The sequence below is a fragment of the Taudactylus pleione genome, unplaced genomic scaffold (genome assembly GCF_031769625.1).
Source record: "Taudactylus pleione unplaced genomic scaffold, aTauple2 ptg000203l, whole genome shotgun sequence".
NCBI classification, from domain to species: Eukaryota; Metazoa; Chordata; class Amphibia; order Anura; family Myobatrachidae; genus Taudactylus; species Taudactylus pleione.
Genome location: NW_028284605.1, coordinates 11734559 through 11751440, shown reverse-complemented (window position 1 = coordinate 11751440; position 16882 = coordinate 11734559). Strand labels below are relative to the sequence as shown.

Here is a 16882-nt window from a genome sequence, read left to right as displayed (position 1 = left end):
CTATGTGATGGGCAGCGGTGCAATGGCAGTGGTATGGGTACACTGCCCTGGCCGGCGGTGCCCCACACTGCTGGTCCTGCCATGGTGCCCAGGGCACATGCCCCACCCACATTATGCCACCGCAGATCAAGCCTTAGGTGATGCTACATTACTACTGGATTGCACAATGAGCCAGAGATATCACCCAGAAACTGGTAAACTGCCTTTGGACAGGTCTAAAGAAGCTGCTTCGTTGTGCATCAGATTGGCCATAACAAGAACTACAGTGTAAGGTCAGATTGCCATTTAAAGGAGAACTTTAGCAGCATGGAATATAGGGCCTGATTCAGAGCCACTCGTAAGTGGCAGCTCGTTCGCTCCGAGCGATGTTTGCCCAACTGCGCATGCGTATGGATCGTTATACGCATGCGCGAACCAGTCAGTGCGGTCGAAATTCATGTGCTCGCAAAATAGCGAATGCCTGCTAATTTGAGTGACAGAATGAGGCGTTTATGGGTGGTAACAGGGGAAGGTGCTTGAAAACGGGAAGTGGAAATCCGATTGCAGGCGTGCTTAAAGGTCAAAACGGGCGTTTTAAGGGAGTGCATAATTAATCCAGCAGCGTCATTGACCACGTCACTTGGTTTTTTTAACTCAGAACTGCTCACAAAATAGTGGTTGAAAAAACCAACCACAAGAATAGCGAGCAGTTCATACGCTGGTCGATGTACTCGATTAATCTAATAAATAGCGGACATGACGTGTGGTGCGAGCGGCCAGGGGGCGTATTTTTCAAATTTACGTTCGCATGTTTTGCTCGCTCGTTCAGACTTAGAGGCGTGAACAGACCGCAAAGTGCGAACGGTTCATTTGAATAGCCACCCCTTTTTAGAAAACGAACGACCACAAATAGCGAGCGGCTCTGAATGAGGGCCATAGTTTGACATGACTGTCATGATGAGTAAATTTCAGCCTCTAATAATTAATTCAAGACCGGCGAGAGTCAAGTAGCCGGTGGAGTCAAGCCAGCACAAAGAGGCAAGGAGGATCCAATGTTAAGCAAGCTGAGGAGTGACACTGACCCCTGAGGGGAAGAGCAAGAGCATGTCTCTGTGTTCACCAAGGTCAGCAGATCAAGTATGGTACCAGTTGGACATCACGATCTCCCCAGACCACCAGGGTACTGGCAACAGTTATGTTGGCGCTAAGCCCAAGGGCACATGTAGTGTGAGTGCTAGGTCCCGGGGGCACTTGTGATCAGGTGCTAGGCTTGTACCTGTAGCCCCATGATAGGTCAGCAAGTCAATAACTTTATAGCTCCGCCCACCAAGAGGAGCCTTCAGTTCAGCAGCGGCGGTGACCAGGAGCATATGTCTGATGAACAGCTCCAGCCGCCACAGAAGATGCGAGAAGACGGCTCTGCTGGCCAGTATGGATCAACGGCAGAAGAAGGAACATGAGGGCGGGAGAGTGCGCAGCTAGTGGGAAACTAAGAGCTAAACGAAGCTCCCCACTGCAGCCTCACCATCTTACCCTTAGGCGGCCATAGCCACTGGTAATTTACCCCTCCCTAGACCACCAGATGTTTGGCATTAGCCCCATGGGTGCAGTCAGGCCTCAGGCCTGTGGGGCATGTTAGAACCTGTGACACAAGTATAAGTGACTCTGGTCACTAGGTCCAGGTCACTTTATGTGCCAAAAGGTAGGCAGGCAATACCTGAGCCCCTGGGGAGTGGCTGGGCATTAAACCCAGGCCACTTTTTATTAATGGAGTGGTAAGGGGGGGAGCCCTACTGTATGGCATAATGTTCATAGGGGCTGTACTGTGTGGTCTATAAGACACTATACTGTATGGTCTATAAGGAGTTATACTGTGTGCTGTATAAGAAGCACTACTGTCTGGCATAATGTCCAATATGGGTACTACTGTGGCATAAAGTAAATAAGGGGCTATACTGTGTGGCATAATGGTCAATAAGGGGTACTATTATGTGGCATAATGTGTATAAGGAGTACTTAGTATAATGTGAATGGGGCTTTACTGTGTGATGTAATTTTAATTGGTACTATTGTGGTCCACACCTCTTTCCTGCAAGGCTACGGCCCTAATTAAATTGGGGGGGGGGGGAGGCACCAATGCCACTGTCGGAACAGGGCACCAAAATGTCTACTTTGGCTCTGGGTGGTTGCATAGGAGTTTTCACATAAGAGGCCATACTCAGACTGAAAAACTGCACCTACCATGGGGCTGGTGTAAGTTTTGATGGTGCGACTGATGGTGGCGTCTAAGGACGCACCAATCAGTATTACTGCATGTACGGATGCTGAACATGGGTGTCTCAGTCCTTGCATATTTGGATGCATGAATTTGCAAAAAGGGAAGGAATCTGGAAGCTACATAAAGTTGCAGATGGGTGACCACTAATAGATGCAGCTTCAGGTATTTCTATGTCAACCTCTATATCAGGCCCATAATGCGTAATAGTATCAAGTAGAGATGAGCAGTTTGTATTCCTTAGCATCCGAACTCACCCGAAAATCTGAGTCAATCCAAGGGGGTCTTCCCGTCTGACTCGGAATCTGCTTAGAGGGAAAACATCATCCTCATGGTGTCAGATTCTCATGGGTTATGGATCCTATATAAGGCATCACAGGTGGGACTCTGCGCCAATTCCACATCAGGCATGCTGCTGTATGCTGCGTTTAACTCTGCTGTATAGGCTGTGCTGTGTCTAGACTCACATGTGGCTGTGCTGCTTAAGCAATGTGTATAGTGGGGGCTGCACGCTTCTGTATGCTGTGCTGTACTCTGCTGTATAGGCTGTGTCCAGACTCACAAGTAAAGTCACAAATGGCTGTGCTGTTTAATCAAAGTGTATAGGGGGTGCACGCTGCTGTTTGCTGTGCTGTACTCTGCTGTATTGGCAGTGCTGTGTCCATCAGTAAGACATGCATATATAAGCCCTGGGACCCACGCTGTTTGAATAGACCTGCGCCTGCGACATAAAAAAATTAAATTAAATAATTGTATTGTTCGGTGCGCTTTTTTCACGTGCTTATATGGCTCCAGTCCTCGCAGGAATAGAGCTGTGCCATTAAAAAAATAAATTAAATAAATTGTACTGTGGTGAGCTTTGTTCACGTGCATACCGTATATATGTCTTGTGGCTCCAGTCCAGCAGGAATAGAGCTGTGACATTGAAAAAAAAAAAATTGTATTGTTTGTACTGTTTGGTGAACTTTTTTCTCCTGCATATATAAGGCATGCAGTCATATGCGAATTAAGAACGGATAATGGCCCTCATTCAGAGCCGCTCGTTAGCGGCAGTACGCTCGTTCCGAGCGATGTTTGCACATCTGCGCATGCGTACGCTTTTTAGTACGCATGCGCGAACCAGTCAGTGCGGCCGAAAATCCTTTGTACGCTATATAGCGAGTGCCTGCTATTTTGAGTGACAGAATGAGGCGTATGTGGGTGGTAACAGGGGAAGGTGCTTGAAAATGGGGAGTGGAGATCCGAACGCAGGCGTGCTTAAAGGTCAAAACGGGCGTTTTATGGGTGTGTATATTTAAAACAGCAGCGTCATTGACCACGTCACTGGGTTATTTTATAGCCAGAACTGCACGCAAATTTGTGGTTGCAAACACCAACCACAAGAATAGCGAGCAGTTCATACGCTGGTCGATGTACTCGATTAATCTAATAAATAGCGGACATGACGTAGGATGCGTGCGGCCAGGGGGCGTTTTTAACAAATAAACGAGCGTATGTTTTGCTCGTTCGTTCAGACTTAGAGGTGTGAACACACTGCAATGTGCGTACGGATCATTTAAATAGCCACCCCTTGTTTTTAAACGAACGACCGCAAATAGCGTCCGGCTCTGAATGAGGGCCAATGTTCAGTTTAGAAAAGAGCAACCAAATACTGCCGCTGCATCTTCTGCCACCAGTCATGATGACGACGCTACTCCTTCAACGTCATCTACTAAAGCCGATGCTCAAGGGCATAGAGGGTCTAAGTCAGGCATCTAAAAAAAAGGCATCTAAAAAAAAAAAGCAATATACAGAGCTAGAGAAAAAAAAACACATCTAATAAAGGGAAAGTGTAATGCAGAAAAACATAACATTGCCAACATGCCATTCACCACACGCAGTGGCAAGGAAAGACTGAGGCTTTGACCTTTATTCTGCAAGTGTCAGTGAGGCATCTTCATCTGCCTGTCATGATGCCTGAGGAGAGTCTTAGAGTATCCACGAGTGTGATGTGTGAGCCTGATATTTCTAATACTGTTGTACTCACAGATAAGCCATCTTCCACCATTTCTGCTCCCTCTGCAAATGTGGGGATGAGCAGCACAAATATAACTGAAGACATAGAAATTGAGGATGCCACCGAGGATGTGCAAGAGCATGAGGGGGATATTTGTTTAGCTGATGCCACTGCTAATGGGGAGGTTGAGGATGAAGATGTTGTTTGTGTAAGTCAGGCACCAGTGGAAGCATATCTTGGCCATCATAAGAGGAAGGCCATTGTCATGCTTGGGCATAGGACAAACAAATGCACCTCTTATGTGTAGAATTATTTTTACCTAAATCCTGACAACAATTGTCAAGCCATCTGTAGTGTTTGTAAAACCAGGATAAGTAGAGGTAGGGAACCTCCTCCCTGTTATGTCATATGCCCCAAACTCATGAAATTTTTTGACAACATCAGAAACTGGTGCTAAAAAACTAATAACAAGCAGTCTAGCATCAGCTAGCTCCCTTCTCTCAAGTTCAACTAGATCACTGTTAGGCACGTGCGTAACTCTTTAGAGTATAGTCCTGCAACAGCCTTGAGGGCTGTAATTCTTGGCTGGATGTGGCCGTGAAGCAGCGTTGAGAGCTGGAAATAACTTGGCTAAATGGGCCTGAAGGCCATGGATTATGAAGCGGCCTCTGGGCTGTGCAGCAGCCTTGAGTGCTGAAGTAACTTGACAAGATGTGGCAGCAGAAGGGCAGTGCAGTAATAAGTCACTGGTGTTGGTACGCAGGATTGCGCACTGAAGTTACTGTAGTGCAGCCTGTGCCACCGAGTTGACACAAACAGCTGATGCTGTGGTGCAGCCTGGTCCGCCAGGTTGACACAAGCAGCTGACGCTGTAGTGCGGCCTGTGCTGCCGGGTTGACACAAGCAGCTGACGCTGTAGTGCGGCCTGTGCTACCGGGTTGACACAAGCAGCTGATGCTGTAGTGTGGCCTGTGCCACCAGGTTGACATAAGCAGCTGACACTGTGGTGCGGCCGGTATAGAGGAGCCTTGATGGCGCTTATTCATATATTTGCAAATGTATGTAACTAATACCTCTGAATTTCTATTATTATGTAGGATTCAAGTATTTTTGTTGATATTGCTGCCGTGTGCTGGAGGGCAAACCCCTTTTTTCTGTAGTTCAGTGCAAACCCCGCCCTTTACAAGCACCTGTGCAAAGTTATTAAGCTGATGTGAGCGACCACCATACTTTTTGTTTGCAGTTCTGTGAGGCATGAAGGGAGCCAGCATTGGGAGGATGTGCTGGCCCTTATAGTGCCATTTGGGGGTTTCTGGGATACCTCCTAGGTGAGTCAGCTCTCGGCTTATACATGTGCTGTTATCATGCAGTACATTAATTTGTAATTATATGACCCAGAATGGGTGCTACTATTAGGTAGCAACAATTTTTCTGGTGTGAGCGTTTGGGCGTGGGCCCCCCAGAGTTGCTCTGGCTGGACCTTTTTCAGGGCATCACCACTTAATTCACATAGATAAATTTTCATCACTAACCTCTAAATTTCTATTAGTATGTAGGACTCAAGTATTTTTGTTGAAATTGCTGCAGTGTGCTGGAGGGCAAACACCTTTTTTTCTGTAGTTCAGTGTAAACCCCACCCTTTACAAGCACCTGTGCAAAGTTATTAAGCTGATGTGAGCGACCACCATACTTTTTGTTTTAAGATAATAAGTAGTAAAAAGTGAGGTCTAGTACTGTCCAAGGTTCTGTTACACGTGCAGACAAGCAGTAATAAAGTGTAAGACAGAAGCATAATCTAATACAATACCAGAGATCTGATGAACTTGAAGACAGTGCAAAATAAACCCAAAAGGTGCATACACACACAATGATTTTTAGAATGATTATCGATAATGATATTGTTTATCGTTCAATTGTTGAAAAAATCGTTCACTTTCTGAGTTAAAACGATGAACGATTATCATTCATGTGCGTTCACGTTTGTAGTTTGTAGTTCAGTCAGACTGACCATCTCAATGATTTTCAGTAAGGGAATATGCAAAAATCGTTTGTAGTTAAAAAAAATCGTTCATTACATTTTGTAAATGATCGATTTTAGTAAAGGATTTTCGTTCATTTTTCCCTTGAAAAAATGATCGAAAATCGTTTACTAAACTCATTCATTTACTAAATCGTTGTGTGTATGCAGCTTTAGAGTAGCCGGAAAGAGTAATTGGGAAACACACAGACACAGCCAGGACGGTACTCAGAGAGACAGATGAACAGGTTAGTACAATGATCAGCAATGAGCTAGACTAGAAAATCACCAAGCACTGATTGCTAGAAGTGGACATCTTTCATACACCACTGGGGCAAGGACTGAGGGCCTGATTCAGGCCCGCCCGCGAGCGCTATGCGCTCCCAAGCTGGTCGATGGTGGCCCAGTGCGCATGCGCACGACGGAGCTGGCTCCGTTGTGCGCATGCGTAAGACCCGGATAGCGACGGGCAATCCGTCGCTCCAGGTCTCGTACCAAAGGGGACGTGCTGTCGATGTTGAGTGACAGCACGCCCCCTTTGGTGGGCGGGCCGAGGGAGTGGCTGCCCAAACGGAGGCGTTCCCATGTGATCGCCTCCGTTTGGGGCCGGCCCCACTGACATCACGAGTGATGTCAGTGGTAGAGATTTCGGCTCTGTTTGAGCCAAAATCTCTCTTGGGCTTGCAGCAACGAGACCCTACCACAAGGGTCTCGTCACAAGCCCGATGGTCACGATGGTCTTGACCATCGCGACCATCTTCCTGGCCGCTCGCTATACCTCCTGCTCACACATCAGGGTCCGCCTCTCCTTCTCTCCACCTCCTGCATGACCTCAGATCAGGGGATGCCCCTTCTGATGATGCGGCTTCCTGTTGCCGCTTACCGCTGGAGCCAGGCCAGAACACACAGCTCTGTCTCCGGCAAACACAAAGGTAATGCCCACTCTGGCTTCAGTGGTCGAGCTCCCGGCCGCTGCCGCTACTAGCGCTCACTCCAAAAGTAGCACCAGAGAGACTCCCAGCATGAGCACTGTTGGGGGAACTGCAGACTGGACTCTGTGCTGTGCCAGCATCCCTAAATCCCCCGCAAAAGAGGATATTGATGAAAATCGAATGAAACAACTTTTGAGGGGTGCTTTGACCACTGATCCAGTGGCACAAAAAATTAGATGCTCCAAAATTAAGAAAACCCCACCCTCTTTTAATGAGCTTATGAAGGAGATAAAACAGGATGAAATGCTCATAGATATGCGGGAACGTACAATAAAGAAAGTTAAGGTAGTGGTACCTGCTCTTGAACAACAGTCATTTGAAGAAAAAATAATTAAGCTAATGGAGGAGCAGAAAAGCTTGAGTGCCATGGGGAGTACATGGTGGAGTGGGATCCTACCTGATGGTTTAATGGGACCCTCCCCCATGATGTCAGCAAGAATAAATGGACATCCGTGTGAAATTCTGTTGCATAGTGGCTCACAGGTCTCTATCATTTTTGAATCTTGGTATAATGAAAACTTGGGAAAGATTTCTGGGCTGCACAACCTGACTCTATATATTAAGGGAGGTGCTACCTGATGAGACTAATTGCAGACACAGAAACAGACAAATCTCAGGTGCACAACTCCAATTTATTAATGATATATATATAAATGCAATATAATTTTGCAATCAATAGAGGTTTTTAGCATAATCATGGCCAAGCTTATGGGCCTACCCACCAATATCCAGGTAACCTCTTTCGGGTAGGTCCCTAACATACCAAGGTTCAAATCCAGAGCGCAGGACCCCCCAAAAAATGCCCCAGCCAAGCTGCCCCAGGGCACCAGCATAGTAAGAAAAGTGCAGTGTAAAGAGATAGTTAGGAGCAGCTACAGCTGCATATAAGGAATGAAAATAAAAAAAGGTGAAGTACATGTATATTAAACACACAGTGAAGGGTTAAAATGTGTTATAATGGAAAATGTGTTATAATGCAGTGCCCTAAGACAAACCGGCCAATGCAGTCCAGGGGGACCCATGCCCCAAAAATGAACCAAAATTGCACTACAGTATATAACTTTTAGGACTTACCTAGAATTGTGCCTAATACAGTGTGCATATACATTACCATACTACATGCTTTTAAACCAATAAGGTAGGGTGCTAGCCCAGAATGAGGGCGTCTCATTTCCCTCAGAAGTGCAGTAAAGCACATTAAATGGAGCATATGGGAAAGATTTCTGGGCTGCACAACCTGACTCTATATATTAAGGGAGGTGCTACCTGATGAGACTAATTGCAGACACAGAAACAGACAAATCTCAGGTGCACAACTCCAATTTATTAATGATATATATATAAATGCAATATAATTTTGCAATCAATAGAGGTTTTTAGCATAATCATGGCCAAGCTTATGGGCCTACCCACCAATATCCAGGTAACCTCTTTCGGGTAGGTCCCTAATATACCAAGGTTCAAATCCAGAGCGCAGGACCCCCCAAAAAATGCCCCAGCCAAGCTGCCCCAGGGCACCAGCATAGTAAGAAAAGTGCAGTGTAAAGAGATAGTTAGGAGCAGCTACAGCTGCATATAAGGAATGAAAATAAAAAAAGGTGAAGTACATGTATATTAAACACACAGTGCTGCCTGGGGCTGTGAAAGAAGAAAGGAGACAGGTGTTGATTTAAGTGCAATGTATAAATGTGGATTTATAAGTACTGTGTAAATATTTGAATCCAAACAAAACATTTCATTATACAAATTATATATTAGGGCAACCGCACGAGCATCCCTACCGCACCTAACTGCCACTGGTCAGAGCTCATGCCATTTCTGGCACTTTCTAAACTACCTCGTGCCGCTGCACTGGCTAATACCCCAGACCTATATGTTCACAATACGGAAATGTAATTACATACATTTATATTATTTACATTCATTTCTCTATAATGATTATAGTATAAACCTATTAAACATTCAGATAATTTATATATTAAACCTTGTGTGTGTCCTGTACCACTGGCCTATATTCATGTATTTTTTTTTAGCCATAAATTCATATGGCTACATTATCATTTATTGAAAAAATCAAGATGCTAAATTAAGTAAAGACCACTTGGTCTCAGTAGTGTACATTAGGGAAGAACTGTAAACAGAGAGTTTGTCTATGGTCAAGGATGCTATCTAATACCGTCTTGGGCTGGGGTAAATACTGCTTATCTTAAGACAAATCAAGCAAGCTGTTCTAACAGGAGTACACATTCTGGACTTCAGAAAGTAGCTGGCAGATTCTCTAATGGTGCGTACACACGGTACGATCAGTCCTGCACCTTCCCGGTGTGCTGGATGATCGTTATCATTCATCCAGCACACCAACAACCCACCAACGACAGGCCAGTGACCCGTGATTAATGATCACGGGTCCCTATGTAACCTGGTATCGACCGGGTTGGCCTGCATGCACGGGCGATGGTCGACATCATTATCGTCCATAATTGCCCGTGCATCGCTGGTCGTTGGGGACCAAAAAAATTAACGATCTGAACGATAACAATATGGTTGATATCATTATCGTTCATCTCGTGCACTTTTATCGTACTGTGGGCCTGATTCAGAGCCGGACGCTATTTGCGCTCGCTCGTTCAGAAAAAGGGGCCGGCTATTTACATTGAGCGCTCGCTCTTTGCGGTCTGTTGACGCCTCTATGTCTGAGCGAGCGAACGAAACATGCGCTCGCTATTTTGTAAAGACGCCCCCTGGCCGCTCGCATCCTACATCATCTCCGCTATTTATTTGATTAATCGAGTACATCGAAAGGCATCTGAACTACTCGCAGTGCTTGTGGTAGGATTTTCCTACCGCAATCATGCGAATAGTTCAGGCTAAGAAACAACCAAGTGACGTGGTCGATGACGCTGCTTTGTTAATTATGCACACCCTTAAAACGCCAGTTTTGACCATTTGGCACGCCTGCGTTCGGATCACCACTCCCCATTTTCAAGCACCTTCCCCTGTTACCACCCACAAACGCCTCATCCTGTCACTCAAATTAGCAGGCACTCGCTGTTTTGCGAGCACTCGATTTCCGACCGCAATGACTGGTTGGCGCATGCGCATTACGACCCATATGCATGCGCAGATGTGCGAACATCGCTCGGAGCGAACGAGCGGCCGCTTACGAGCGGCTCTGAATCAGGCCCTGTGTGTACACACCATAAGATGTCAGTCGCCGAATCAGCATGAGTGGTTACTGACCCTGGTGGAGTTCCTCACTCTAACACCAAACTGAACATTATGGCAGCTGTAAATAATTGCAAAGAAAAAACATTCTTTGGTAAATCCTATTTTCCAGATGCAGAAGAAATGGATGATTTACTTCAATTTGGAATCACTACATGATGTGGACTTCTTAAGAGATAAAAAAAAAAATCAGTTATCCCTGAAGAGGTCCACACCTAGAGGACAAAACACGTTGGATACTTACAGCTGATTTCCACAACTCCAGAACATTGGGCCTGATTCTGATTTGTATGGTATGGCATAGCCGCAGGGAAGCGCCTGTGCAATACCATACAAGTAAAATGCAAATGCAGCAAGAGGTGTCTGTAGGAAATAGACACCTCCTGCATGCACCTGCGATCCGAGCAGGACTGGCAACAGAAATCTCGGGTACACTGATGTCTCTGGGGGCCCCACCTTCTCACCACCACCTCCGATCCCACACATACCTCCCCTGCATGTGTGATATGTGAAGCATGATAATGTTAACTGAAAGATGTGCCGGCCTTTAAATAAAGTAAAAATACACTATGACTTACCACACTGTCTCCCTGACACTGATGATGCAGGCTGTAGTTCTTGTCTGCTGTCTCTTGCAAGGTCTTCTTGATGTCAGTGCTGTGGATGCCTCAGGGGTAGGAGGGATGGTGTCTGCAGTCACCCACCCTCAGTCATCAGCCCTTCATCACCTATCTCAAATTCAGCTTCTCATCACCATCCTCAGCCATCACCTTTCTTTGTCCCCAGACCCCATCTGTCCCCAGCCCAATCACCTTCCTCTGTCCCCAGCCTTCCATCACCTTCCTCTGCCCCCAGCTCCCTTCATCTTCCTCTGCCCCCAGGCACCATCACCTTCCTCTGTTTAAAACCCCTGTCACTTTCTGCCCCCAGCACCTTCCTCTGCCTCCAGCCTCTTTCATCTTCCTCTGCCCCCCTCCATCCCCAGGCATCATCACCATCGTCTGCGTCCAGCCCATCACCTTCCACTGCCTCCAGCCCAAATCATCTTCCTCTGCCCCAACTGCCTTCATCTTCCTCTGCCCCTTCACCTTTCTCCATCCCCAGACACCGTCCTCTGCTTCCAACCCCTGTCACCTTCTGCCCCAGCACCCATCACCTTCCTCTGCACACAGCCTCCATCATCTTCCTCTGCCCCTTATCCTTCCTAAGCTTCCAGCCCTTGTCACCTTCTGCCCCCAGCCCCCATCACCTTCCACTGCTCCCAGCCTCCTTCATCTAACTCTGCCCCTTCACCTTTCTCTGTGACCAGCCCCTGTTGCATTATGCCTCAGCCCCTGTCACCTTCTGTCCCAGTCCCCATCACCTTTCTCTGCCTCAGCCTCCTTCTCCTTCCTCTGCTTCCAGCCTGTCACCTTCCAGCCCCTGTCACATTCCTCTGCCCACAGCCTCCATCATCTTCTTCTGCCCCCTTAGCCTTCCTCTGCTTCCAGCCCTTGTCACCTTCTGCCCCAGCCCCCATCACCTCCCTCTGCCCCACCCTCCTTCATTTTCCTCTGCCCCTTAACCTTCCTCTGCTTCCAGCCCATTACCTTCTGCCCACATCACCTTCCTGTTACATTCCTCTGCCCACAGCCTCCATAATCTTCCTCTGCCCCCTTAACCTTCCTCTGCTTCCAGCCCCTGTCACTGTCTGCCCCCAGCCCCCATCACCTTCCTCTGCCCCAGCCTTCTTCATTTTCCTCTGCCCCCATTAACCTTCCCCTGCTTCCAGCCCCTGTCACCTTCTGCCCCCAGCCCCCATCACCTTCATCTGCCCCAGCCTTCTTCATTTTCCTCTGCCCCTTAACCTTCCTCTGCATCCAGCCCCTGTAACCTTCTGCCCTGGCTCCCATCACTTTCCTCTGCCCCCAGCCACCTCCACCTTCCTCTGTCACCAGGCACAATCACCTTCCTCTGTGTCCAGCCTGTCACCTTCCACCCCCAGCCCCTGTCACCTTTCTCTGCCCCTTGCACCTTTTTCCATCCCAAGCCCTAACAGCAGCCTTAACTACTTACCAACTGATGGCCAACCGGGGATCCATCCACTTTCGCCTGGGCAGGGAAGAGGTGCGCGGCGATGTGACTACATATGCAAATTGGTGACGTGATGTCAATAAAGGTCATCCCCAGCCCGGGCTGTCGCTGAGCCACCTGGAAGAACCCAGCACTGGCCAGGCTACAAGTGAGCTGGCGCTGGACGGCAGTGGCTATGGTTCCCGTCTGGACCTTGGGGCCTGGTATGTGTGTCCCCTTAGTCCCCCCCCTGTCGCCAGGCCTGGATCTGAGTGCAGCGTCCTTAGATGCTGCTTCAGATCATTATCGCGACTGTGAGCCAGTGGCAGATCCTGCTCCAGCTCTGCCCTACTGATCCTGACCTGTAAGCAACAGCAGTGCAGCTCTGGGAAAGCAGAGGCCGGGCAAGATGTAAACTGTGGGCAGCAGCCGAGACCTGGCCGCGGCAGTCACAAACAGGCAGACATTCAGCTGTCAGCCCAAGGCACCCAGCTGGCAAGAGATGGAGGCAGAGTGGCATAGGATTTGTAGTTTATCTTTTACTGCTCAGACTCTAAGCAGTGAAAGATAAACTATAAATCCCATAAGGCATTGCCAGCAGCATGAAAAGTCAGCACCCATTACTGCTACATTAGAGGCTGAGCACTGGGGAGACTGTGATTGAAATGCCGGCGGCTGTTTAGCCACCGGTTCAAATCCTGACAGGGGCTGCCCAACAGGATCAAGATCCTGACAGAGGCAGGTAAGTACCCTAACCTCCCCTGTCCCGCCCTTAACCCTCCCTTAGTGGTGCCTAACTGTAAACTCCCCCTAGTGCCTAACCATAACCTACCCTCTCAGGGGGTGCCTAACTCTAATCTCTCCCTAGAGCTGCCTAACCCTAACCCTGCTAGACTCCCTAATCCTAACCCCCCAGCCCTGCAGCTAACACTAAGGGCGCCCCGGACTTACCTTCATTTGGGATGTCGTCCTCAGCGTTTCGGCATCGGGATTATGATAGGCGTCGGTATTTCAACACCTATCATAACTCCCCGCGGCCGCCGGTCACATGACTACATGCCCACTGAGGGATGTCCCCTTGTTGGGATGACCGTGACATGTATGGACTGATGGTGGGAAAGTTCCTGATGAAGTCCCTGCTGCATAGCACACTGGTCAGTAACCCAGGTGAAAGACAAGATGGTTGTCTGGAAAGCAGCCCTGTCACACTGTACGTATATCTAAGCAGTGCTGCTAATAACTCCAACCTCCGGCATGGCTCTTGTTGTTGTGCTTGGAGGTAGAAACAGCCTGTCACATTTCGAGGTGATAATGGTATGGCATAGTACCTTAGCTTGGTGCTGGCATCAACTGGAGTCCCAAAATTTGATTAAAGGATATTATCATGATAAACCCATTGCTGGTTCTTCTCAAATTCCTATTGAATAATTCTCAAGTCTCTCTTCTGTGGTAGATAGGGCCTCTGGGGAAGTAACTGGGACAGCTGTGTCTTTAAAGTCACACGGAGCTCTGTAAGAGATTGATGATAGAAGATGCAGTTCTTGTCACAGATATGTTGCATGTTTTCACCTCTGACTGTTGCAAGCTCAAACAAACTAAAAAAACTCATAAAGACTTGTCACTGTGTCATCATCCTTATCCTTCTCCTTTTTTAGTTGTGAGGAAAAAAAATAATAATCCCTGAGTCTTGGAGGTAAAAGACAGATGTTCTCACTAAACATAAATAAATAAATCCTCACAGGTAAGCATGCTCATTCACACGAAGTTCCCTGATATTACCTGTAGTAGGCAAAAACATTTGGAAACCCATTCTCTGATAAAGGATGATGTGAATGCTGGCCAAGCTCACTGATACCCCTTTCAGATATAAATCCAAATTACCAGGTTAAACATTTCAACCCGGTAATTTGGTGATTTACATGGGACTTTTTTCTGTCTGAAAGGGTCATCCCGTATCTAAATTCCCGGGACTTCGACCCAGGAATTTACCAGGGTCGGAGATACGGGAATTTAGTCCCGGGTTGACCCTTTCAGAAAGAAGAAATACACGTGTAAAATAGCAAATTACCAGGTTGAAATTTTAGACCAGGTAATTTGCTCCTCTGTCTGAAGGGGGGTACAGACAGAGAGTGGCAAAACAACCCGGTACACAAAAGTCGGGGATAATCTGGGTTTTTTGCCATTTTCTGTCTGAAAGTGGTATAACACAGAGGATCCAAAACTTGATCCTCAAGGCACCCTGTCAGTCCAGGTTTTAAAGAAATCCATGCTTTACCACAGGTGACTTAATTAATGCCTCAGTTAATTTGATTTACCCACCTGTGCTCAACCATGGATATCTCTAAAACCTGAACTGTTGGGGTGCCTTGAGGACCACGTTTGGGAACCCCTACACTAGCACTAGAATGGTCAGGATAAAAAAAATGCCTTTATATAAATACTTTAGAACTGAGAGCTGAGACAATAACTTTTCAATCTCTTTAACCTCTCGAGACACAGAATGTTCTAGTTCTTCTCTGGACAATATGACAGCTATGTCCTACATAAACAGAATGGGGAAAATCTTTTAATGTTCCTTTGCATAGAAGCTTTGGACATTTGTCAGGAGAGTATCTACCCCCTGGTCAGGATGGCACTCGCCATAGTAGTTCAGACAAAATTACTTTAATTTTGGATCGCCTATCACCATGCAGGGGCTGTAGTCTGACCCGGGTGCTCTGCTTGGTGCCAGAAGCCACAGCCTGGTGATTGAAGAAGTACAATTTCCAGAGGCCTCCAGACGCCGCAGCTTGCTGCTGTCTGATCCTGATGCTCGGCTTGCAGGGGACTGGCTGAGTGGGTCTCTGACAGCGCTCATCATACGGGGGAGACCGGAGGCTGAAGGAGGAGGGTGACACAGCTGGGGCCGCTGAGAAGGAAGGGAACAAAGGCAGCTTTCAGGTACCGGCCCTGGGGCATGATGTGATGGGAAAATGGGGAATGATGGGATTGTTGGTGTCTGCGGCTATCTCATTTCTCCCTATGTATGTATTATACCCCCCTCCCTCCTCGCTGTCTGCTGCTCCCTCCTGCGGGGCTTTATTTATCCCCACGTATGTACTCTACCCCCCACCTCCTCCGCTCCTCACTGACTGCTGCTCCCTCCTGGGGGGCTTCATGCAGGGCTTTATTCCTACCCATGTAGGTACTATAGCCCCCACCTCCTCCCCTCCTCACTGACTGCGGTTTTCTCCTGGTGGCTTTATTCCTCCCCATGTATGTGTTATACTCCTCCTCCTCCTCCTCACTAACTGCTGCTTCCTCCTGGGTGGCTTTATTGCTTTCTCTGTGTATCATAATGTGCATAAGGGGTACTACTGCAGGCTCGGATTGGGGTGCCGGGGACTAGGGGAATACCCCGGTTGGTCCTGGTGATTCATAGCTACACCCTCTATCGCTGCTTGCCCGATAGTGATCAGAGGCAGCTGACTGACCCGGCAGGGGCTGCATGCTGCACGCTCCATCATCACTGATTCCATTTACCAGAATCAGCGGTGATGTCAGCGGGGAGAGGAGCTCAGCCCAGGTTGCTGCAGGAGACACACACAGTGACAGAGGTGCCAGGTCAGTGGCTGTCTGTATACTGTCTGACTGACCTGGCTGGCAGCTACAGGTGGCAGGTGGGTTAATAAGGACCGGGGCAGTGCACAACTGGGAAATAGGGATGGCCATAGACCATTGATGATTCAAAATCATCAAAGGTTTATAACTGATGTCAAATGCTTTTGACATCGATGGGGTAGAAGCAGATGGTTTCCCTCTATCGATGTCTAAACATAGCTGAATAGTTTTTTTTTTTTTTACAAGGTGCCGGGACACGGAGCATAGATCCATTTCGGATCGCCTATCACCATGCAGGGGCTGTAGTCTGACCCGGGTGCTCTGCTTGCCACAGCCTGGTGATTGAAGAAGTACATTTTCCAGAGGCCTCCAGGCGCCGCAGCTTGCTGGCACCCGAGAAGCCCTGTCCCCAGGTTCTGATTGGCCTACGGGCCAGTCAGTTAAAAAACAGGGATGACCATAAGTGGTGAAACCATCGATGGTCATCCATAGAATAGCTTGTTACCATTGATGGCTACTTGCTATTTTGCCATCAATGGTAACCATCGATGGTAACACCACTGATGGCCATCCCTACTGGTAAATAAATCCCATGATATTGACAAGCGCCTAGTGTTGTGTCTCCGGACATAACTTCCCCTCCTTTTCTGTGTGTCCCCTATACCTATCTCAGTGTTCCCTATGCCTGAGTCCTTTATATATCTCAGTGTCCCCCATACATATCTCAGTGTCCCCTATGCCTTTCT

At 47.7% G+C, this 16882-nt stretch overlaps 1 protein-coding gene across 1 annotated transcript in view; it reads right to left on the bottom strand.

The window, feature by feature from the left end:
* HIP1 (huntingtin interacting protein 1) overlaps positions 1-16882 on the bottom strand; it is a 200502-nt gene that overhangs the window by 169688 nt on the left and 13932 nt on the right. The window contains exons 3-4 of the mRNA XM_088477791.1: positions 15245-15444; positions 14978-15075 (exon numbers count right to left, since the gene is read on the bottom strand). Coding sequence (XP_088333917.1) covers positions 14978-15075; positions 15245-15444 — 298 coding nt within the window. The remainder of the gene's footprint in view (positions 1-14977; positions 15076-15244; positions 15445-16882) is intronic.